The sequence below is a fragment of the Rhinatrema bivittatum genome, chromosome 1 (genome assembly GCF_901001135.1).
Source record: "Rhinatrema bivittatum chromosome 1, aRhiBiv1.1, whole genome shotgun sequence".
NCBI classification, from domain to species: domain Eukaryota; kingdom Metazoa; phylum Chordata; class Amphibia; order Gymnophiona; family Rhinatrematidae; genus Rhinatrema; species Rhinatrema bivittatum.
In genome coordinates, this window is record NC_042615.1 from 291467402 (window position 1) to 291492368 (window position 24967).

General features: G+C 43.4%; 1 protein-coding gene across 1 annotated transcript in view; it reads left to right on the forward strand.

The window, feature by feature from the left end:
• The window catches only part of ANK2 (ankyrin 2), a 573506-nt gene that overhangs the window by 313864 nt on the left and 234675 nt on the right, over positions 1 to 24967 (forward strand). The window contains 4 exon segments of the mRNA XM_029608082.1: positions 4726 to 4824; positions 6080 to 6178; positions 21087 to 21185; positions 22077 to 22175. Coding sequence (XP_029463942.1) covers positions 4726 to 4824; positions 6080 to 6178; positions 21087 to 21185; positions 22077 to 22175 — 396 coding nt within the window.

The window sequence follows — 24967 nt, forward strand, 5'->3', positions numbered from 1 at the left end:
TCTCCCCCTAGCCTCCCCAAATTCTTGTCACCCTCCAGAAGGTCTCCTCATATTCTTCCTTGACCTCAGAAGCTCTTGCTACATTCTTGCCCCAGCCCAGAAGCTCTTCCCACATTCTTCCACTGCCCTAGAAACTCTACATTCTTGCCCCACCCAGAAGTCCTATTTGTATTTTTCTGCCCCAGTAGCTCTCCCCCTAATTTTCTCTGTTCTGTAGTCCACAGCTGCCTGACCCCATAATCCTTCCCACCTGACATGAGGAGCAGGCCTTAACATAGCTTCAACCTCCTAGATCTAGTCTTGCAGTATGAGATGCACAAATCCCGTAGATCTCACGGCACATACCAAGAGACTGGCCCTAGCACACAGGAATGTGGCACCATGTTAAGTGCTGCTCGGTGATCCTGCTAGCCAGGGGAGGAAAAGGGGATAAGACTCTTTTCATGCCACCCACTTTTTCTGCTGGGGCGAGGGATGTGAAGGGGAGTGGGGAGCAGGTAGTGAAGAGAAGATGGACTCTTAGCCGCAGCAGTGTGTTGTCTTCTCCGGCAGCTCAGCTGTGCATCATCGCTGCCTCCCACAGAGAGCCACTTCTCTGTGCAGGTGAATGTCTTGCAGAGTGGGCCACGCTGGCCCTGAAGGGAGCCCATTGTCTACTCATTTGCCTTTGTATAAACTCCCCTACTTTTGTGTCTAGCCAGACGGTTTGGCTAGGAGTCCCATAAGAGTCTGTCATGAACATTTAAATCAGTCTAAACCAACACCAAGGTAAATTCATTTTTTAAAATTTTAAAATTTTCAAATATGCATTCTTTTTTTCTTTGTTCTTTTTCTTTATTAAAAATGTATAACATATGCGTGCATATTACAAAATAGCCTGGACGCGCGTATATGTGCACACAATTTTAAATGAATGCATGTGCGAGCAAATGCCACTTCTACCACATAAGTGGAGGAATTTTATAAGGGACGTGCACCGATGCCATGCGCTGTTTTCCCAGTTTGTTCTCAGTTCACCCAATTTAGGATAGGACTTAACCTCCCCTAATTTAATAGTCTTCCTTCCCCTTTGTTAGCCGCAACCCTTAAAACCCCTCTGATTTTGTTTGTGCCTGGGGACCCTGGCACTTGCAAAGCCCTTAAGTATTTATGTGTGCATTTCTTGGCCAGGCCCCTACACACCTATACCTTACCCAGACCACACCCAAGCTCTATCCCTTTTCGGAAATTTTTTATTTGTGTGCACAGTGGGAGATACGCACGCCTCTAGGCAGCTTATAAAATCCGCTCTGCGTGCACCAGCCCACCTTGTGCACATATCTCCAGATTTTTGGTGTGTGTAGGGCTTTTAAAATTTGCCTTCGAGAAGACACTTGTAAGCATTCCTAATACGTTTTACAGGATAACCGCGTTGAATAAAGCGATCTGCCAAAATCTGTGCTTACTCCTTGAATTCACTTAATTGTGGAAAGTCGCCAACAGCATAAAAACTGAGAAAAACGCAAGTTTATTCACAGAAATATACAGGTAAAAACTTCAGAAGTGAAGGCATGTATTTTGATCAGTAGCCTTGCTGTACAAAGTGATTAAAAAACCATCTGAAGTCTTCATAATCCAAATATCTAAAAATGAAAGTTCTGTCATTTCAATGCCAACAGCGCTCAGTGGCCAGACTAACGCTAACTAGGGATATGCAGACAAAAAGTTTCTGTTCATAAGTCCATAAGTCGAAAGGGGGGGTCAATTTCGGTCAATATGGACATATGTAGAATTCCATAAGTTGAGTCTATGTCCATACGTGCACCGATTCCCTAAATAAAAATTTAAACCCCTCATCCTCCTTAATCCCCCCCAAGACTTTCCAAAACTCCCTGGTGGTCCAGCGGAGAGTCAGGACGCCATTTCTGTATTCCTTTGCGAGGAGCACGTGACGTCGGCGTCACGTCGGAGTGACGCCGACGTCACGTGATTCCCCGCGGGTTCGCTCCGGGACCCTCGTTGGACACAACCGGAACTTTTGGCCAGCTTGGGGGGGTCAGGAGGCCCCCCCAAGCTGGCCAAAAGTTCCAGTTGGGTCGAACGAGGGTCCCGGAGCGAAGGCGCGGGGAATCACGTGACGTCGGCGTCACTCCGACGTGACGCCGACGTCACGTGCTCCTCGCAAAGGAATACAGAAATGGCGTCCTGACTCCCCGCTGGACCACCAGGGAGTTTTGGTAAGTCTTGGGGGGGATTAAGGAGGATGAGGGGTTTAAATTTTTATTTAGGATCAACAATCGCGATTTCCAACGTATTCAACATAGCTATGCGTTCAAAACGAATGCACACCCCTAACGCTAACAATAATAGCAATAAACCTAAAAAATCACGCTAATACCTTTCAATTTCCACACTAGCATGAAACCTCTGTGCCTTGATATGAGGTGTGGAGTAATGTTTGAAGAGCCTCTGTGAGGTGCTGCTGGTTTGTTTGAGAAGACCTGTTTACTACTACTACTATTTATTATTTTAAAATGCTACTGCACATACACAGCACTGTACAGACACTTATAAGAGACAGTCCTGCTCCACGGAGCTTACAATCTAGTGAGACCAAGCAAACCTGACAAACAAGAATCTGTAAGAAGTGTATTCTAGAGAAGTGCTTAGGATTTAAAAGTAGCTTCGAATTGGTGAGCTTTTAACTGGATATGAATATGACTGGAGAGGGAGCATGACACACAGGATTAGGAAGTCTATTCTAGGTATAAGGCACAGGAAGGTGAAAAGTGCAGCGTCAGGATTTAGCAGAGGAGCATAAGGGCACAGTAAGATCAACTTGCTTGATAACTGGAGTTCATAAGGAGGGGTCTAAAGAGAGATCAATTGACAGAGAGTACATTGTCTTCTGGTGATATTCATACATATTTAAACAGTCACTTAATTCACATACATGCAGGGGCCTTCCTTAACCCATAAGTACCCTTTGGGCTACTCCAGGGAACTATCCTTGAATTTCTTGGACTCCCCTTAATACTTGATTAATCTTTTGTGACTATTCTCTTCTCTCTAGTTGCTAAGAATGAAAAGATTAAGACATCCTGGATAAGATGACTTCTCTTTTATTCTTTAGGTACTCCTCTGTCTTTTTCTCAACTAGAAAACACCACTAGATAAGCTCCTATTGCACTTTGTCCTTGATAGTAGAACTTCCACCAGATAAGCTCCTATTGCACTTTTTCCTTGATAGTAGAACATGCTCTGTTCTCTTATGTCCTTTTCCGCTTTCTCAAACCACTGGAAAAATTAATCCCGGCAGAGCAAGGAATCTACTGAGCTTCCCATCTCCAGAAATCCTTTCCAGATTCCTTCCTGAAGCCCCTCATGGGCTGCTCCAGGAACTCGCTCCTTGAGACCCAGTGGTTTCTTTCTCAAGCCCTGGATGTACCTTAAGAAAGCCCCAGAACTCTCTGGGCCTCTGGTTTTACTGCTCCCAAATAATATCAGCACCACTCAGTGGGTTGTGTCTGTGACACACTGGGCTCCTCCACTAATCTTAGTCGTATGTGCCCCCAGTGGAGGCATTTGCTGACCTGGAAAGGGACCTTAGGGTTCCTTTACAATAATGATTATAATGAAAATTATCCCTGGTGGGAGATGGTCTAAAAAGGGGGAAAGGGGGTTTATGCTAGTTTTCCAAGATATGCGTAACCTTAGAGCCACCATTTGATTCACTGAACATGGTAGATAACTCTAGACCTTTCGTGTTTCTAAGTCCCATGTTTGGATGAATAAAATCCTTAAAGGTTGATTTTAAAAGCCCTCGCACGCCAAAGCCGGGAGGTACACGAGTATGCGCACAAATTCAAAAGTCTAAGAAAAGGGGCGGGGAGTGAGTGTGGTATGGGCGGAGCATGGGTGGGACATGGGCATTCCGGGAAGCTGCCTTGAAACGTGCGTGTAAGTACTGATGTGCACAAGCACGCGCCAGGGTCCTCTGCCACATAACTTTACTTCTGCTATGGATGGCCTGTAAGTATTAAAATAAAAAAGAACTAGGCAAGTCAGTGGGGTTTTAAGGATCAGGGTAAAAGGGAGGATAAATAACAGGAGGGGTTAGGAAATCCTAACTGGGCAAACTGGGAAAAATGGCTACTGCATTGTCATGTGTATCTAATAAAATCCCCCCCACTTACGCAGCAGACCTGGCATTTGCGCACACATGCGCGTGTCCGTGTAAAATTGTGCATACTTTTATGCACATATAGCCGATTTAATATCATATGTGCATATATACTCATGTATGTTATAAAATGATTGCACATCTGGGCGCGAGCCGAAATACACGTGCATTTGTACACCCGCACGGCTGTTTGAAATTTACCATCTCGATGAGCAGCTCCTTCATATCTTGAAGATGAAATAGCATGAGGACTAAATATACAGTATGCTATTCAGACTGCCAGCTGGTGTCTGAGTGCAAATTGCCTATGAGAAAATTAATTGGACATCTTAATTTCTTCAACAATGTGAATATGTAAACTGCAATGCGGAATACAGTGGCAGAAGTTGAGTGTGCATTATCTTGAAAAGATATCCTCCACTACTTGTCCTATTTTTGGCACCTTGTAGATAATATCTTCTCATATTCTGTGAACAAACTAGTAAGCATATATGTGATAATGTTGGTATGGCTGGCTTCCTTGTTGATCAGTGTTCTCACTGGTTTTTAAAATTCCTTTTTAGAATGGATTGACTCCCTTACATCTTGCAGCCCAGGAAGATAAAGTGAATGTAGCTGACATACTTTCAAAGAATGGTGCAAACCTGGATTCTCAGACCAAGGTAACTGAATAAATGCAACTATTGTAGTTGTGCCTTTCAAGTGCTGGCAAATGTTAAAGGAACTCTGACGATGTACACATTGGAGTAGATTTTAAGACCTGCGTGCGGGCGTACATGTGCGCGCGCTACCCAGCGTGCACACATGTATGCCCGATTTTATAACTTGCACAGGCACGCGCAAGTTATAAAATCGGGGGTCAGTCGCGCAAGGGGGTGCACACTAGTGCACCTTGCACGTGCCGATGCCCACGGGCTTTCCCCGTTCCCTTCCCCCTAACCTAACCTTCCCACCCCCCCAAATTTTTATCAAACCTTTTGTGCCTGCCTGAAGAAAATGGCCGCTGTGTCGGAGGCCTCTGGCCCCACCCCGCCCCGGACCGCCCCGCACATGCCCTGCCCCCAGACTGTCCCTTTTTGCAAGCCCCGGGACTTAGATGCGTCCCGGGACTTTACACGCGTTGCTGGGCCTTTTTAAAATAGGCCCGGCGCGCGAAAGGCGATTTACGAGCGTAGAGCTTTTAAAATCTGGCCCATTATTTCCTGAATTTGTCATCCTAAGCAATCACATTTTCAGAATATATATCTATCTAAAGTTAGAAAAAAAAATATTGGTAGATATTGGTAAGTTACTAGTTGGATGACATTTATCTAGCTAACCTACATGGGATATTCAGCAGCCTTATCCTGCTAACTTTAGACGTGCTATAGAGCAGCTCTAACATATCTAATTAATTTATCAGGATAAGTTTGGATATCACTATTTTTCTGGCTGAATTAAATGGATGAGTAGATCCTCCCCAATCTGCCTATATCCTGCCCATAAAGTTATCTGGTTAACTAGTTACCTGACTAAGTAGTGACTGCTGATCGCAGCCGGATATTCAGCGACCACCACTTAGCCGGATAAGTTGCTGCTTATCCAGCTAAGTAGTTTTGAATATTGGCCTCCTCATGTTTTACAAGAAATCTTTATGGATCTAAACCAAAATTGAAAAAATGTTACTTCCCCCCCCCATTAAACATGGATCTAGTGTTAGGAAAAAAGTGCTCTCATAAATTGCTTTGCAATTTTTTTTCTTACTTGTTAATTTTACATTTTCTTTAGAAATGACATTCCAGATGGTAAGTTCCAAAGGGGTTTTCTAGTCCAGATAGAGCCATTGGAACTTGCAGCTGATTGGCAAATATATTCCATATTTGAACTTGCATTTTCTTTATCACTCTTTCATTTTTGTCAATGTCCATTTTGTTGCAGCTGGGCTACACTCCATTAATTGTGGCTTGTCACTATGGAAACATTAAGATGGTGAACTTTCTCCTGAAGCAAGGTGCCAACGTCAATGCAAAAACAAAGGTGAAATACTTAATTTTTACATTTTAAGTTTGTCTCCCAAATAAGTGCTTACCCCCAGGCCCTGGCCTTAGTGACCAGGACCCAACCTCGGCCAGGCCCTGGTGTTTTAGCTACAGATAGGCCCAGGCCCCCAGGATGGGGCTAGGCGAGGCCTGATCCTGCTGGAGGCTCGTATTTTTTAGCAAATGAATACAAATACAACTGGAAAACTTCCGTGCATATTCATCCAAGGTTTATTTTCAGTTTGTGTCATTCGTATGAATCAAAAATGTTCTCATTGCTTGCATTATTTATATTCATTCAAAACAAATGCTCATCCCTAATGTTTAATAAATACAAAGCTGTGGGGGGTGGGGGAAGCAGGGAATGGTGGCACATATCCTAGTCTGTATTTTAAAAACTTACCATGTAAATCGCATATAGTGACAGATACTAAATTAACAAGGCTCTACGAATGTGCCAGGCAACCTGCAGTAGCATCTCCCACTACTCCTTAGAGACTAAGTGGGAGGTTCTTAATAATTACCGAGCTGGTGTTCTGGCATGTAACTGGTCACTGAGTAGAGGCTGAAAGAGAGAGAGATAGATGCTTGAGCAAGCTGCCTGGCATCGTCTCAGAACTCCAGTAATCCTGTGACTCCAGATCGATATTTTAGCTTTCCAACTTCACTTTTTTTTAATGGACTGGGGTCGGGGGGTTGTCATTACCTCCAGCAGCCCATGCCATTCACCTTCTTTCCTGCAAAATCATTTGTACAGCTTGCAAGGCAATGCTACTTTAAATCCCTAGCTGAAAACATCACCTGATTTTGGATGATGGGTAGGAAAGACAACAACGGGAATGCTAAAAATAAACCTTTTTAAAAAAAACAAAACAGAGATGATATTATTTATTAAATGCCACCTTTGCATGGTTAGAACGATAAGCTTGTAAGTATGACTAAAATGTCAGTGCATGTGGTCTGCAGCTGCAGGACCTGAATCTAAGACTGTCACATCGGGAGTGTTTTAGATTCCCTGCTGCAGTGTGCTTCATGGTCTCAAAAGCCTGAGCTCTGCTAAAATGGTTTTTTGGGGTTTTGGTTTTTTTTACAATTCAGGACATTCTTGCTGTCTCTCCATTCACAGAAAGCAGAACATATTTTATTGGGGAATGTGATCCATCCGGAGCAAATGAGCTGACTCATTACTCAGTGTCACCTTTATCAGTCTTTGACGGCTTGATCTAAAAAAAAAAAAAAAGTTGAAAATGCGCCTAAGACAGAATAAGACTAAAATCAACCTTTTCTGAAATAGTTTACATTTCAAAGGATCGTTTAAATTTGCAGGACTATGCTGCCTGCCGGCCTTCTAGCTTAGTCATGATACGTGAACTTGCTAAGTCACTTGATAACAGAATATGTGGGATACGTTTCTGGAATGCATTCATGGATCGAGTATGCAATAAACGAGTTTCAATAATACTATACATTTTATTAAAACCGCAGGTGTCTAACACAGATTAGGGAATTATTTGTAGGCATAGTAGGAATGTACAGTATGGGCTGTATTACCGCTGGCACACTTACTTATGCGCAAGTCATTGGTTTTGGTGGTTGTGCATTTCAGAGTTAAGCATGCTAAGAACCATTTGCCAGATCTGTCAACTCTGAACCATCAGGATACCAAGCCAATGCTGGCTCTTTAAACTCCCATCTCTGTGCATAGGGTTGCCAACTGCATCCAGATTTTCAGGACAAGTTGAAACATTTACCCCACTGCATGCACGTCCTTAAAGTCTTGCAGTAGGGAGAACAGAGTTACCTGTCTACAGTGGGATAAAACCAGGACTGGGATTACCTTTTCTGAAAATTTGGAGCCAGTTGGCAACCCTTTCTATGCATTTTGGAACTCACAGCGCTATATTTTGCATTATCAAAAGTATGAGCAAGCTTAGAGTTGATGGTAGAACCCCAGAAGTGGCTAAGAGTGCTCAGGATGAGTAGGAGTTATTTGTCAAATGCTACTGCACTATAACACAACATATGAACAGCCTGTTCATTCTCCCTTCCTCTTGCATACTCTTATCCTGAACCTCCAGTGCCCTCCATACTTTAGGGAATTTATGTAGATTTAGCCAATCTACTTACAAAACTATTACATGTTTAGATTCCAAATACTCCTTTGAATATTTACACCTAGTTTTGCCTGCTACCACAGACTCTAGTGGTGTCCTCTCAGATATTATTGCAAGAAAAGAATTACAAACATTTTTATTATTCTTTATTTATTTTGATTTATATTCCACTTTTCAGGCACTTCAAAGCAAATTACACACTATTCTCGGTGAGTCGCATCCCACACTTTTGTAAAATTTAATCTTAATGTCAATAATTTGAGCTAATAAACTGGTCTTGTTTTGCCACATATAAATGTGGTGCTGTAATTCAGCTCACCAAGAATAGTGTGTAATTTGCTTTGATACACCCGATACATTAAGGACGCGTAAGAAAAAGTGCGGCAGTGTTGGGCACCCGCTCGTTTGCCGCGCGCACAATTTGGTTCACATATCGCTCGATTCGGTATTCAAATGAGACGCAAATACAAGCCGCGTCCAAAGCGCGTCTGTGAAGCGGTAGGCATGCGCAATCCATTTTACTGTATAGAGCTGTATACGGCGCCTATACAGTATCCTGGGTGCGCTGGTACCTGTCATTTGAAATGTCATTCCACCAGGAAAGTGGATGGTTCTCCTACAGACCCCGCTGCCTTGAACGCCGGTGGCAGCAAGCCCCAGCAGCCAGCGATCGGCGGCAGGGAGCACAACAAAGCACCTGTGCGCGCAACTCCGATTTTCCGCCTCCTTTGGACAGGCAAGAGAGAGACGAAATTTCACGGGCATACTTTCCCCCAGCCCCCGCTCACCTGTCCTGGCCATGGCCACGCAAGCCCCCAGCAGCAGCAGGAGAAGGGCATCCATGGGTGCCGGTCTCCCTTACTGGCGCGCTGACAGCTCCGGAGCAGCCTCAGTCCTCTCTCCCCTCCTCCTGAGGCGCGCACCGCGGTTCCCCTGCCTCCCGGGGGCAGCCAGCGGCGAGAGCGGCTTCAGCAGCCCGGGGCAGATTGGGCGCTCCCTATGCGAGGCGGCTTCCACCAGCCCCCGCCAGCAAAGGTGCATGAATGCACGCCTGTTCGCCTGTACGCCCAATTTGGGCGCTCAAGGCAGCAGGCGCATGAATGCACACCGTGACTTCGGACGTCCAGCTGGGCGCTCAGGTCACGGCGCGCGTTCATGCGCCTGTACGCCACACCTTCCCAGCTTCACACATATGCCTTCCTCTCCTGTACAGATGTGTGCATTTCTCCTCTCTCCCCTTAATTCCATTCCACCCCCTCCAGACATGATCTTTCCCCTTGTGCGAGCATGTCTTACCTACATGCACCTGTACAGCCTGCGTTCATGCGCCTGTACGCCCAATTTGGGCGCTCAAGGCAGCAGGCGCATGAACGCACGCCGTGACCTCGGACGTCCAGCTGGGCGCTCAGGTCACGATGTGCGTTCATGCGCCTGCTGCCTTGAGCGCCCAAATTGGGTGTACAGGCGCATGGATTGCTGGAAGCCGCTTCGCATGGGGAGCGCCCGATCCGCCCCGGGCTGCTGAAGCCACTCTTGCCGCCGGCTGCCCCCGGGAGGCAGGGGACCTGTGGTGCGTGCCTCGGGAGGAAGGGAGAGAGGACTGGGGCTGCCAGTGCGGAGCTGTCAGCGCGCCCGCACGCGAGACCGGCACCCATGGACGCCCTTCTGCTGCTGCTGCTGGGGGCTTGCGTGGCTGCGGCCAGGGCAGGTGAGCGGGGGCTGGGGGAAAGTTTGCCCGTGAAAGTTCGTCTCTCTCTTGCCCGTCCGAAGGAGGCATACAATGATTTTCGCCCTGCGCCTTGCTTTATTTTTTGTAATAATTTTTCCCCCTTGTGCGAGAAGCATTTTTTTCTGTGGATTGGATTGGTTTGGGACTGGGCGGCTAAGTTCACCACACTAACACCAGGGTCAGGGTAGGCGGTAAATTTGCAGGTTAAAGACGCGGCAAAATAGCTGGTTAAAAAGGCGATAATCTGGGAGCATGTTACTGTATCGGAGGGAATAGCTAATCCGATCATTAACATATCATATACATGCCGCGGGTGGAAAAGGATACGCGTCGATCTCAAGAAGCGGTAAGGGCGTGTAAAACCGGATACTGAATCGCGGGTTAGACATACGCGTCCAAACTGTGCATACAGAGCGGGTTAGAAACGGGGTAACCGCAGCCGCGCTTTACTGTATAGGCCTGCCTAATTTCCACCCTGCTCTGGCCGCCCAAATCGACAGGGTCACGACTAAATGATGAGGGAGAGTGCTTCCCGGCCAGGGAATATATAGGCCAGGGAAAGTGGAGCCACCAATGCTCGCTCTAACGTGAGATCAGAGTAGACCTCTCTGTTCCCCAACCAATCCCCTATTTGGCGTAATGTGCTGGCATAATTATAAAATTTGATATTAGGAAAGCCTCCCCCAACCTCCTCCTTAGGATTCATAAGTTTAGCTATATACATTTTAGATTTCCTGCACCTTCAGACAAAGGTCGTCCATATGCGAGAAATGCTCCTAGCATCTTTGCGAGATAATAAGACTGGCAGCATCTGAAGTAAAAACAAGAGTTTAGGGAGTAGCATCATGTGTATCAATGGAATTCACCCCATGAAAGATACAGGGAATTGCATTCATCTCTCACATGCCCTTTGGAAACCCAGAATGAGAGGGGGAATATTTACAGCATACCATTGTCTGGGATCTTTATGAATATATATACCAAGGTATTTCAATTTATCTTTTGCTCATCTCAGTGGAAAATCTGGCCACAAGGTCTGCAACATCCCAGTAAAGTCTAATACCTCCTATTTATCCAAGTTCAGCTTTATCCCCAAATATCGGCCATAATTTGAAAAAAGGTCCAAAGTTTTTAATAAAAATTCCCTCGCCTTAGGCAAAAAAAGTAGAATATCATCTGCGAACAGAAGAACACTCGTAAAAGGCAAGGGCAAATCCCCACCTGCTTCGCTCACAAACTTGTTTAACAAAATGACTAAGGGTTCCAAAGTGAGAATGAACAGCATAAGTGACAATGGACACGCTTGTCTGGTCCCTCTGGAAAGGGGGAAGGCCTCTGAAAAACAATTATTCACTCGAACTCTAGCTTCTGGGTTGGAATATAGCACTTGGATAGCCTCATAAATGAATCCCCTAAACCCGAAAGCGGGTAGCAGATTCTGCAAGAACATTCAAGAGACCCTGTTGAATGCCTTTTCGGTGTCAAACTAATAAGGGCTGGTTCCTGATACCCCATGCACTTCCAATTTTCTAGTATCATTAACACACGCCTAACATTTAGACCTGCTCTTCAACCTGGGTCAAAACCCACTTGGCCCTTTGTAATAAAGGAGGAAAGAAGCGGTTTTAATCTGTTTACTATCACTTTAGCATATAATTTGATATCTAAATTAAGTAACGAAATCGGGTGGTCTAATGAAACCAAGGTAGGGTCCTTCCCCGGCTTTGGCAATACTACAATTTTCTCACTCTTAAGCGAATTAGGCATACGCCCTAAAGACACCATAACATCAAATAATCCCTTTAGGGCTGGGAGGAAGTGCTCTTGAAGTGCTTTGTAATATTGAGCCATAAGTCCATCTGGACCCGGGGATTTTAACAATGATATTTCTCCAATCACAATCTGAATTTATTTTTCGTGAAATGGATGGTTCAAGGCTTCTACATGAGATTGAGTTATTTTAGGAAGGATCCCCTCTGTAGGCACTGTGGCATTTGATCCCTATCACACTCCTCCGCAGAATATAGTAATTTGTACTAATTCCGAAAGGCCTTACAGATTTCTGCAGATTTATTTATTTTATTTATTTAACAATTTTTATATACCGAGGTTCTGGTAACAATGTTACTAATCACTTCGGTTTACAAATAACATTGAGATGACTTAACACATGAGTCTTACAGAGAACAGATGAGGTGAGAGCCTTTCCTGCATTATCTACGATATGGGTAACACAAACAGATTGGTGACTGATCCTCACCAGATTGGCCAGCATCTTCCCTGATTTGTTGCCTTATAAATAAAATTTATGCTGAAGGTGAGAAAGTGAAGCACGTGCTCACTGGTGTAATTTGTCATTTAATAATTCAGAGATTGTCCAATACTCCTTCCTCAATGTGATTGACCTATCCCTTAGCATATAATTATGAGTTCGCTGGAGCATATCTGTCAGGGACAGAATGTCTTTGTCCAGTTTCTTCCTTCTACGAGCCATATAACTAATTATCTCCCATCTTAGAACAGCTTTCGCTGTCTCCCAAAATAGAATGGGAGTGTCCTTGTGCTCCATATTGTTTGATTCATACACCTCCCATTTCTCTACCAGAAATACTTCAAAACTTTTATTGTGGGCTAGCCATCTAGGCATTCGCCATTCTGGTCTCCCTTCTAAGTTATTAAAATTAGATACCTCACATGACACTATCCCATGGTCAGAGATAATAATGGGGTTACTATCTGCTCTTACTAATTTTGGGAATAATGATTTAGACATCAGAATATAATCTATCCGGGTTTGAGTCTCATGTGCTCTAGCTATATGAGTGAAACCAACTTCTCCCAGGTGTAGCGTGCACCATACATCTAATACCTGCAATTGTTTCAAGAGAAATGGTATTCCTTTATGTGACCCCTTGTAGGGGAGCAGGTAAAGCTGCCTGCCTATCCAACCTCCCGTCTACTATACAGTTAAAATCTCCTCACCAGTATTAGTGGATCTGACCCTAAAGGAATTAATATGGTAACCAATTCAGTGAAGAATCCATGGTCATATTTGTTTGGTGCATATATCGAGGCCAACCTCACAATTAAGATTCCTCTAACGGCAAAATAACAGCTGCTTGGGTCCATACATGTTTGCATTGCTTGAAAGGAAACAGATTTATGTATTAATATAGCCACCCCACATTTCTTAGAAGTCCCTTGGGCAGAGTATACTTATGATACCCAATGGCGGTGAAGTTTTCTATGTTCCTGCTTGGTCATATGTGTTTCTTGTGAGAATGCTACTTGGCATTTTACCCTGTTCAAGTGGGATAGCACTTTTTCTCTTTTGATAGGGGACCCAAATCCAGCTACATTCCAAGTAAGTATTTTATGTGTCCCGTCCATGATTAGAGAGGAAGAATAACAAATAGAGAAGGCTCCCTCCCACTCCCCTCATACCACTTCCGTTCCTGCACCCGCTAGATTCCTGCCCCCTCCGCCCTTGACCTTGTGTATTAGTCCCACCATGATCAACCCTTAAAGGAGTGTGTATTACTCCTCCCTTCCCAACTGGAATACTAGGAATCCCCATACCCATTCCTAAACCCTGTCCTACCCTACCCCCTCCCTCCCTTCCTATCCCGCCTATCCCACCCTCCCCTTGCTTCCAAAATACAGACCCATTGCCTAATCTTAGGCCAGGAGTTAAATTTGACATGATTGTGTGCCGCCACCCCCCCCCCCCCCTTTCTCGTTCACCATAACCTTATACAAAATCCAGGTCAGGTAATAGTAGTACAACTACCACCTTTTCCAACCAATTAATATGAGTCCCATACATCTATCTCTGCAGTGGGACTGGTATTGCGCAAAATACATTTGAAAAATCTGACCACAGGCGGTTCTGTGAATCCATCACCAATTAAACAGTCTCCAGATAACGAACTCACATCTTATCTTCCTCACGGCTGAAAGTTTATAAATACAAAATGACTCGATTCTTGAGTCACAGCCATCCGTTACCGATCTTCTGTAAATCTCCTGGAGATGCTTCCTATCTTTACTGTCTGGTTCGCTGAAATGTAAGTATGAATCATCCATGTTGCCGTCGAGACAGCTTGCTCTCAGCGTGATGTGCCAGCCCACTCATCACACTCTTAAAACAGTGTGTCAAAGATCAAGCTCTGTCTCATCAGATTACATTGTCCAAATATATCCTCGTACAGTGCCAACATTATGTTGCTTGCAGTACATGAATAAAGATACCACCAATGTTCTCTATATCATTGCACAATTTATCACAGAGCTTAAAAGTGTCTCCATGTCCTTTATAGGCTAAAATGGATCCTCTTAAAGCTTACTTACTGGGATCCATAGGGCGATTTGTTGTACACATTTTTTCTTTTTCTCCACCTCTCGAAAATCATGCCTGGAACCTTGATGCCAGATCCTTAATTGCGCCAGGAATTGTAGTGCAAATCTTATATTTTGTTGGGCCAATCTGGAGCATAAGAGTGAGAACACTCTCCTCTGTGCCACCACACAGTTTGAGTAGTCTTGAAAAATCAAGACGCTGTTTTCTTTATACAGCAGCTGTTTCTGTTTGTATAAGGCTCACAGTATCATACCCTTGTAAGAAAAGTTCGAGATTTTTGCAATCATTGTTCTTGGCCTGGTTTTTTCTTGTGCCTTAGGCCCCATCCTGTGAGGCCTCTCAAATACCGACTTCCCCTGCAAGTCATGAAGGCCCAATTCCACTAGTAACCATCCTTCTAGAAAGTTACTAACGTCAAGGTTGCTTCATCTTCTGCAAGTCCCATAAAATGCAGGTTTGATCTCCTTGCACAGTTCTCAAAATCATCTATCTTATTTGCCTTCTCTTGCATTTCCTTTTCCAATACATGTACTCATTTCTCCAGCTGTAGAATGTCATCTTCCATGGTCGATATCTGCTCTTCCACTTGATCAATGCATGGGCATATATCCGTTAAGGAAGATTTCAATTCTTCTATTTGTGTTGAGATATGAGCAAACTGATCATCTAACGCGGTTACCACTGCGTCCATGAGACGAACAATTAGTGTCACCTCTGAATCCTCGTTGTCCCTGAGCCCGTTCCGTCAGCCATTTTGGGCAAGACAGGTTTCATTTCTCTTTTTCTCTCTTCGTTACTCTGAGTGCCATACTACCTCGATTTCGATGTTTGAGTTCTCCGAATTGGACTGTCACCGTTCTTGCCAATGTAGTTGAAAGCGGGAGGTGAATATCTCCTTTTAAAGGTACAAAATTATCTTGGAAAGAGGTGGCAGCACCTGGAGCTCAGCCTGACTCAACCAGCCAAGCCCATCACATCACATGACCTACCTCTTATATGGCTTTAAAACTTGCCCTCTTATAGATTTCCATTGTGCTATAACTGTTCTTCTGTGTTTTGATAAGAACAAAATGTTTCTTTAGCTAAAAACAAGATGCTGGAAAACAAAAAAGACAAATACGTTTACTTGTTTCATGGAGCTTTTGAAGCAGTGAGCCTATTAGAAGATTCTTTTAATCAACAATGGAAGGATAAGAACTAGTAACATGGGATAAATTATGGGCCTCGTGGCAACAGGAGTACCGATTGCCAGAACATCTTGGGGAATGTTGGGGGGGGGGTTCAATTTTGAAACTGCCTGGATTGGTTGCAGGTTAGCCGGGGACCTGCAACTCATTATCAAAGGGAAACTCCCTTCAGAAGCACAGGCTAGCAAGGGAGTATTTTTGTACAGGTGCAAAGTATGCATGGAGATTTCAGAATGAAATTATAGCTCATGCTTTCCCTTTCCCAACCTAACTGTGCCCACTTTTCTCCATGGGTAAAAGAAGTACACATACAGTTTCACAGCATGCTGTCTTTTACCCACACTGGTGGGCAAAGGGGGAATATTTTCAAATCCATATTTACCCTCGTAAAAACTTTTGAAAATTGCACTCCAAGAGACTAAAAAATCAACTAATAAAATTTAGGGCAGTTCCCTGAGGAGCAGCCAATGAGAAGTAATTATTCATGGAGGAATAGTCCCATCTTGTCAGCTGCCTGCTGGTTTGTAATTTTAATTCTTTCAACTTCCAGTCTATGAATCTCACTTGCGTTTATTCTAGCATATTTTTAGTGGGCACTGAGGGGAGATATTATTCACTCTGTTATGTAGAAATAATCCAGGTGATAAAACTTTTTACTGGATTAAATACAGTTCTGACTAGGGTTTGAAATTGTGCGCTCTTAATCAGGTCATTTTATTGCACTGTGCCCCCAAGACCCAAAGCAAGGCACCTGATTTACTCTGGTTTTCCCATTAGAATGATTTTATTATTATTCTTAAACTCTGTCCTCGGCAACATTTGAAGAATATCAGTCAGTTTCAAGAGCGGTCTCCAAAATATTCTATCATATTTGGCACAATCAAAATCCAGACTGTTAGCATATAAACATGTGCCTCATTCTGTCAGTGAAGGAAAGCTAATTTACCATGTTACTATTATCTACACATAGGGCCTGACATTATGCAATTTGGGCCTCATCTTTTTGTCCATCCCATCATGTTAGACATTACTGTTTGGTGAAGCTAGGAATTTGAGTTTAAGCTTTATGGAATGCCAGACCAGTATTTTGTATTCATATTTGTCATATCTTCCGGAATGAAAAGTGTTGATATTGTAGGAGAAAAAGCAGTAAATACGTGCCTGACGAGGGCCCCCCCTCCCTTTTTCTCTCCTCTCTCTGTAGTGGTTGTCCAAGTTTCTTTTAGTAAGAATGGGAGCCCTGCTGCTCTCATGACTTTCAACTGTCTGACCTAGAACTCTTCAGTGAGTTTTGCGTTTTATAAGAGGTGATATTGCAGTTCTCTGGTTTTCTTGCATAACTGGCTATACAAGCCAAAACAGGTTCCTTATAAGGCTAGATTCTATGGTTCCCTTCAGAGGTAGTGTCTCGTGTCTCCAAGTGAGTTGTTTTACACACAGGACATGACAGGAATAAATGATTCTCGTAAACCAGCGTATGTTGGGTACAATCTTGCCTCTCAAATTTACTGCTAGTGCTCTCCTTAATACTTGTATTATACCAAGGAGAACTTCCTTTTCTAGCCTGTAAGCTGTAATATATTTACAGGTAACATATATTATCAAGGTAAGCTTGGAAGATCATTTTAATCAGGCAACTGGGACTATTTCAGCATCTTTCTACCACATTTTTCTGGTTTCTGATCACATTTCTTAGTACATAATCATCTTCTGTCTATACAGGTATATAAAACAGAATAGTTACTTGCTGCTGACACGTACATTATCAGCGTTTGTTTAGTATGAACTCTTCTCTGTTCGGTAAACTGCAATACTTGTAAATAACAATTTACCAATGTAGTAAATGTGAGAAATGACGGTAAATAAAGACCATAGAACTCATTCAGTCTGCCCATTCACATCTCCTTCTTAACTTTACAATCCCTTCTTCTCCCTTAGATATCCTATGTATTTGTCTCATGTTTTCCTAACCTCCAACACCGTCCCTGTCTCCACCACCTCCACTGAGAGGCTGTTTCAGGTGCCCACCAACTCCATAAACAAATATTTCTGTAGATTCCTCCTGATTTTACCTCCTTTCACCCTCATCTCATGACCCCTCAGACCAGAGTTTCCTTTCTGTTGAAGAGGCTCACCACTTATGCATTTATTCCTTGGAGGTATTTAAATATCTGTATCATATCTCCCCTGTCCTCCAGGGTACACAGGTTTATGAGAGCCTCCAGCAACCTGAGTGAGCCAAATGCCGGTATCTGTTTTTAGAAGGCTTCAGTAGCATATTGCACTGAATAGATCAGGGTACACAAGCTTGCTCAGCTAGGCTGAGGTGATCACAGAAAAAAATAAAGAAAATCACCAACAGGCAATATACACATTCTCCCAGGGTAGGAGAAGTTAATTACACAATACTTTTCACCATTTTCACCTCCATGATTCTCCAATGAATCCCACTTTCATTCCTTTACTCTTCTAGTTCCCTTTTTTGTTTTTGCAAAAGATTGTGTTTGTTGTAAAACCGTACCGAGCCCTCGGGGAGACCAGCTGGCTTTCCCTATTCCCTCCCCCACCTTCCCCTTCCTTCCCCTACCTGTCCCGCCTCCCAGCCCGAAAAAAAACCCCGTACCTTTGTTGTGGAAATTAAGCCAGAGGCAGGCGTAACTTGCGCGTGCCAGCCAAGTGCCGGTGCGCGATTCCCTGGCCCAGCTGCCGTGAAGAGGCCTCTGGCCACACCCCCGTCCTGCCCCCGGACCTCCCCGCCCCCGAACCGCCCATTTTTTCAAGCCCCAGGACATACACGCGTCTCGGGGGCTTTACACGCGCCGCCGGGCCTTTTGAAAATAGGCCTGGTGCGTGTAACCCCCCTACGCGCGTAAATCCTCCTGGATTTACGTGCGTAGGGCTTTGAAAAGCTGCCCCTATATGTTGACTTTTTGGGGTGAATTTTCAGACTTATGAGGGAGTTGTAGATGTAAAATCAGAATATATATATGAACATAAATAGGTTCTGTGTGTGATAAGCAAATGTTCAGAGAAGCGGAAGTCAGTGTCTCATGCAAAAAGATTATTTTGAGGGCATTCCGGGCAGGGCTCGGAAATACGTACACATAGGGATGGTAACTTTGAAACAGGCATGCAGGTGCACATGTGTGCGCGTTGGTTGGCTCGTGTCCAGAGATGCGTCCATTTTATAACATACTCGCATATATGCACACATATTATAAAATAGCCTGGACATATCTATATGTGCGCCCAATTTTAAATGGATGCATGCATATGCGCACAAATGCCACATCTACTGTGTAAGTGGAGGAATTTTACAAGGGACATCCACCGACACTGTCATTTTCCCAGTTCATTCCCAATTTGCCCAATTTAGGGACTTGCAAGCTACCCTAATTTAATAGCCACCCATACACTTAAAATCTCACTGACAAGCCTAGATTTCTTTTTGTTTTAATACTTACACACTATCCATAGCAGAAGTAAATTTACATGCAGGGTGCCCTAGTATGCACGTAGGTATTGACAAGCACATTTGTTGGCCAGGTCCCTACACACCCACACCCCACCCAGACCATGCCTACACTCCACCCCTTTTTAGAAACTTTTCACTTGTTCACACAACAAGAGAAAATCCATTCAGCGCGCACCGGCCCAACTTGTGCACATATCTCCTGCTTTTGGCGTGCGCGGGGCTTTTAAAATTAGCCTGTAATGTATTTCACACATTGAGTTTGCATCTACATCCTCAAACATGCATGCATGCTTTTTCATCTGCTAATTAAGTCACAAAAATGAAATTGGAGTTCTCTTTCTAACGCAGGTTTTAGGTATGGGGAGGGTTGGCTCAAGTGATAGAGGGAGGGAGTGAATTGCTGAAGGGTCTGGGTCAACTGGTGGAGGTCTCAATGAACTGGTGCTTGGAAGTTCATGCACAAGTATCTTCATGAGTAAGATACGCACATCCCATCAACCAACTTTATAAAATATCTGCATCCACACATAAACTAAGGGGTATTATACACATGTGTTAAAATTGTTTAATGCATAAAATATTAGCACATACTTTTGTAAAGTTAGGTGTAGAAAGTATGTGGATCTCTGCATTAAAAAGGTGTATGTACATGTCATGATATCCAGTATTGTATAAACTGTGTGGCTCCAGCAGCACAGTTTATAAAATACTGCCGTAATTTTTGGCACACCTGCTCATGTGTGTACTTGCTGAGGTGTGCACACTTTTGAAAGTTCCCCTCTATAAATCATAAAAGTTAATGTGTTTTGATCTTTATTATACCCATGAAAATTATTTCTGAAGTAAATGTTTATATTTTATAGTTAACTAACATAAGTAGAGTCCTTTCATAATTTTTCCTCTGAGTTATGACATTATCTCAGGTTTATTGCATGGTTCATTTTTAAATACACAACAAAATTCAAATGGCAGAGCATTTCAGCTTCATTTGATGGAAATTTAACTGCTTTCCAGTAGTTGATTATTTTATTTTTATTTAATCAATTTTTATACCACTTCCCGTTATCAGTGTTTAAGGAAATGGATTGTGGATGCAACATCATATGCACAGCCAACTCCAATTAGAAGTTTTCATTGGAAAGAGGATAATAAATGAGTACCCACAGTGCTTTTAGGTCCTCAAGTCACTGGTCTACAAGCAGCATTGATTGGGAAATGCTAAATTTAAGTATGGTTTTTGAATTACCCAGTCTGCTCTCTCTGACAAGCAGTTGTAGAAATCCATTGGGAAGAGCCTCCAGTAAGTGCTCACTTACATATTTGTGTGAGTGGGCCCCCGCTTTTTGTCCTGATAACACCAGTTGAATTGAAGTGGAAGGTTAGCAAGCTTCATCCAGATTTTTGTCAAGATCTTGCAATCAAATATCGTGTAATGACATGTAGAAGTTGAAGATTGATTTGTGCTGTCCAGTTGGACAGAGCGCCAATCTGTAACCTGTAAATCACTATTATGCAGTAAATACATTTTTAAAAATTCATCTTTCTCCCCCCCCCCCCCTTTAACCCAAAACTTAATGTCAGGGCTTCCCAAATATTTCCTGGTGATCCCACAGCCTAGTGAAGTATTTGGGATATCCACAATGATTATGCATGAAATCAATTTGCATATATCAGAGACCTAGTATATGCAAACTGATCTCATGCCTACTCATGGTGAATATCTTGACAAGCTGAACGGCTATGGAGTCATCAGGACAGGTTTGAGAAGCCTTAACTAAGCTCATCATGATATAAGGACCTGTGATGTTGGGTTATCAAAATTCCTATAGTCATTTTCTTTGTACAGCCAATCTGTTCTGCCTTAAGCCCTTGAGTCCATGGCTGTTTAATGATGGCATGACACAGCTGACTTATGGACTGAAAAGGGAAACCAATGAATGCTACTATAAACCTTTTTAATATGTGTTTTGAATATATGTATATACCTTTCTTTTTTGAATATGTTTTCGTCTTGTTGAAAAAAAAAATGACAAATATCCAGAATGGCTACACTCCACTCCATCAAGCTGCTCAGCAGGGTCACACCCACATCATCAACGTCCTCCTTCAGCACGGTGCCAAGCCCAACACGGTCACTGCGGTGAGTAGCTTTATCGCTCTCTCTCTCTGTCCTGCCAGCTGCGGCTCCTGCTCTGAATCACTGCTGCAGCTTTTGCTGCCGCTGTGTCCCTGGAGCAGCACACAAGCTTAGCTGACTCCCTGTGGCTCTTCGCTCTGGAAGCACAAAATAGTAGACAGTGTTAACAGCCAGCTGTCAGATTTCTGGTGGAGGCAGTGAGGTTTTCTATTTATTTATTTATTTTTCTTGTGCTTAAAGAAAGTTGAGGATTTTGTGGAGCAAATCTCTGCTCCTAACATATTGCTGTTACCAATGCAGCAAAAGGATTTCCCTTTTACCATGGCTTGTTGCTTCTTACATTAGGGGATTCTTTCAACCAGTTGTATTGAGGCGTCTCCAGCGATATGAATGACTTGCATCCCTTCTGGAATCCACAGGGTGCGATCCCCAAACAATATATCGACTGCAGATGTGCACTCTTGCCAGCAAGAATCCATTTCCTTTCACTTCTCAATATATATTATATATATTTATTTTTAGAAGATTCCTTCCACTGAAATATTGTACTTCTGAAGTCGAGCCACAAAATACAGAAAACAAAACAAAACTGTAACTCAGTCATTAAGGCACTTGTGGTGAGGGTATGACAGCTTTAGGGTTAAAGCACACAGCACATTAGTTTTAGAAATATCAAGCAGATGTAGACATGTTGTGTTGCCATGACGATTTGGACTAGATGAAAGAAGTTATAAAGTTAGACGGCGATTTACTGGTAAAAAAGCAGTGTTTTTCTCTCAGCTGTGTCTTGGTCTGGATGGAAATGCTGGCTCACGCCGTGCTGTGGGTGATCTCATTGGCTCACTTCACCATCTCCCCTCTCACTCCGCTCCCCTCTTCCTCTCTTCCCCACAGAATGGCAACACTGCCTTAGCGATTGCTAGGCGCCTTGGATACATTTCAGTGGTCGATACCCTGAAGGTTGTAACAGAGGAGGTTGTCACCACCACCACTGTGAGTATTGCGGGGATGTCCTAATGCCTTTTGTTCTTCCGAGGAAATGACATGCTTCCCACTGATGGTGCATGCTGACAGGCTTCAGATTCGTTTTATTATCTATCATCTCTCTTTATTTTACTTTTCTGCCTCTAAACATCTTAAGTGATTGCTTTTCCACAAAGAGTAAATTATGCTTGTATAAGAGCACATATGTCTGTAGGAATAGATAAATTTAACACAGAAAGTGTAAGTAGAGGCATGGATTTGTAAAGGAGGAGAAGGGTGTAATGCTTAATGAGCCTAAACTATATTTTTGTGCTCACATGTATAGAATGTGTTCTTCCTAGATGTGCACAGTGGAATTTTGGTTTAAGATTCTCATTCACTTTCTGATACAAGGGTGAAGAATGAAACATGGTATAAGATGTGCAATGATATATTTTTGAGAACTCATCGGATATTCGTACTTCCTGATTACTGGCTGGCTGGAATTGTATGTGTATTCATGCTGTACAACAACTACTGCACCGGATGCTGCATACGGGATTTGGGTATTTCTTTGCCCTGATAGTATTTGCATGCATGAATTTTTCTACTAGTCTTCATATGCTTAGCAGCACCTCTGTCTGGATTGCCTATGATAAGACAATGGCACATTAGCGTAAGAAGATTTACCACAGAGGCACTATATTAGTCTGTTACCAGTTGGTGACACTTGGAGGTAAATTTTAAAACCCGTGTGCGGTCATCCATGTGCGCGCAGTTCCCGGCGCACACACATGGACACGCCGATTTTAGAATATGTGCGCGCATGTCCCAGTTTTCACATGCGCTGGGTTTTTAAAATCGTGCTTTTGGTGAGTAGTGTTTTTCTTTTAACTGTTTATTTACTCAAGTCACTAGAGAAGAAGAATTGGCAACATTGAGGCCAATATCGAAAAAACTGTATAATGGATAATGTATCTGGCTAAAGTTAGCCAGATAAGTTATCCTGGATGTTCAGTGGGGTAAACATCCCAGTGAATGTCCCTGATTAAAATTAGTTTAAAGTGTTTAGTTGGAGCACTTTAAACTTAACCAGCCGTCTTCTCAATATCTCCAGTTAGGTGTACAGTTATCTGGCTATAGGAAGTCAGATAACTTTAGCCTTTACAAACTATATTCAAAAGAATATAGCCGGTTATGTGACAATAGCCAATAAAAAAAGAAATTGTGGCCCAATTTCCAGGCCCCACCCCCACTCAATATAAAAAAAAAAAATTAGTCTCCAGCCAGGCCAAGCTTTTTCTCCTTCCTCCAAGCCCTTCCAAGCATTATTTAAAATTCATAATTTCACGGGTCAGCACCTGGCCTCTAACCCACCCCTTTCCTGGTAAAGCTTACTCCTAAATGAAGGCTCCCCTACTCTTCCTCCCTGCCTCCCTCCCACCCTGACCCTAATCTTCCCATCCACACGGTACCTTAATCAAGTCCTGTCTAACACCAGGATGGCGAAATGCTGCGATCCTGGGTGCTTCCAGCTCTCTCGAAGATTCTTCTGACATCAGTGCTGTCCGAGCAATGCTGGAAGCTCCCAGGATCTCTCCATATAGACAGGGGTTGACTAAGGTACCTAGTGGGTGGGAGAATTAGGGTTAGGATTGGGGAGGTGGGGCCTTATTTAAGAGAATGCTTTATTCGGGATAGTGCAGGAGGAGGTGTGGAGTTCATTGCTGACCCATGAAACTATTAAGTTTAAATAACACATGGTGGAGTTTGGGGGAGGGCTTAGTCCAGCAGGGCACTACCTTTATTTCATTGACTGGGGGGTGTTCCTGGAAATTGGTCTATAAGGCCCGCAAACAACTTTTTTTTTTAAATGAGCACTCCCAGTTACCTGGCTATATTCATTTGAATATAGCTGGTTAAGGCTAATGTCCCTCGATAACTTTAGACTTACTCCAGGGCACAGCCTAAGTTAGCCGAAGTGCTTATTTGGCTAACTCCTAATATCAGAATAAGCAAGAATTTGGCTAACTCCTAATATCAGAATAAGCAGGATACGTTTCCTGGCTAGCTTGTCCCACACTGGAATATCCCTCAAATGCCCATCATGTATTCAGCTACTTTTAACCAGATGGAAGTCAATATTCAAATGCCATTTATATGGATAACTTAAAGTTATCAATCTAAAGCAGGGCTTCTCAAACTTTTGGTCAGTATGACCCCCATTCTAGCACTTGAAAATTCACATGACCCCAGAGGATAACCAAAATAAAAGAGCAGAAATCACATCCTCACCACAATCCATATAATCCCCTCTCTCTACCTCCACCTCCTTAAGGTAACGTCCTCTCCTCCAGCATGCTCCCTCTTTCCACCTCCCCACCTCCCCGTCTCTCCAGCTAATAATCTCTTACATCCCCTCCTCTCACTTTCATTGGCCACCCCCTCTCTTATCACCTTCAGCTCGTTTTATATTCCTCAGATGATTTTTTCATCCCCAAGCCCTTCTAACAATCCCCAAATGATCATCTGTCCCTCTCACCCCATTCCTTCTTCATTCTCTTTCACCTCCCAGCCTCATCTCTTCCTCTCCAATTCTTCTCTTGCATCCCTACCAGCTGATCCCCTTTCACCCTTCCATCTCCTCTCCTACATCCCCCAAGTCAAATTTCTTTTTTTCCCATTTCTTTTCTTCCACAGCCAAACTGATCCAAACCTTAAACCCTTCCCGCATCTGAACCCTCCCTTCAAACAGTCTCTTCTCTAAACATCCCCCCTGACTACAGTCAGTGGCAACATTTTCCTTTGGCCCTTGGGCCAAA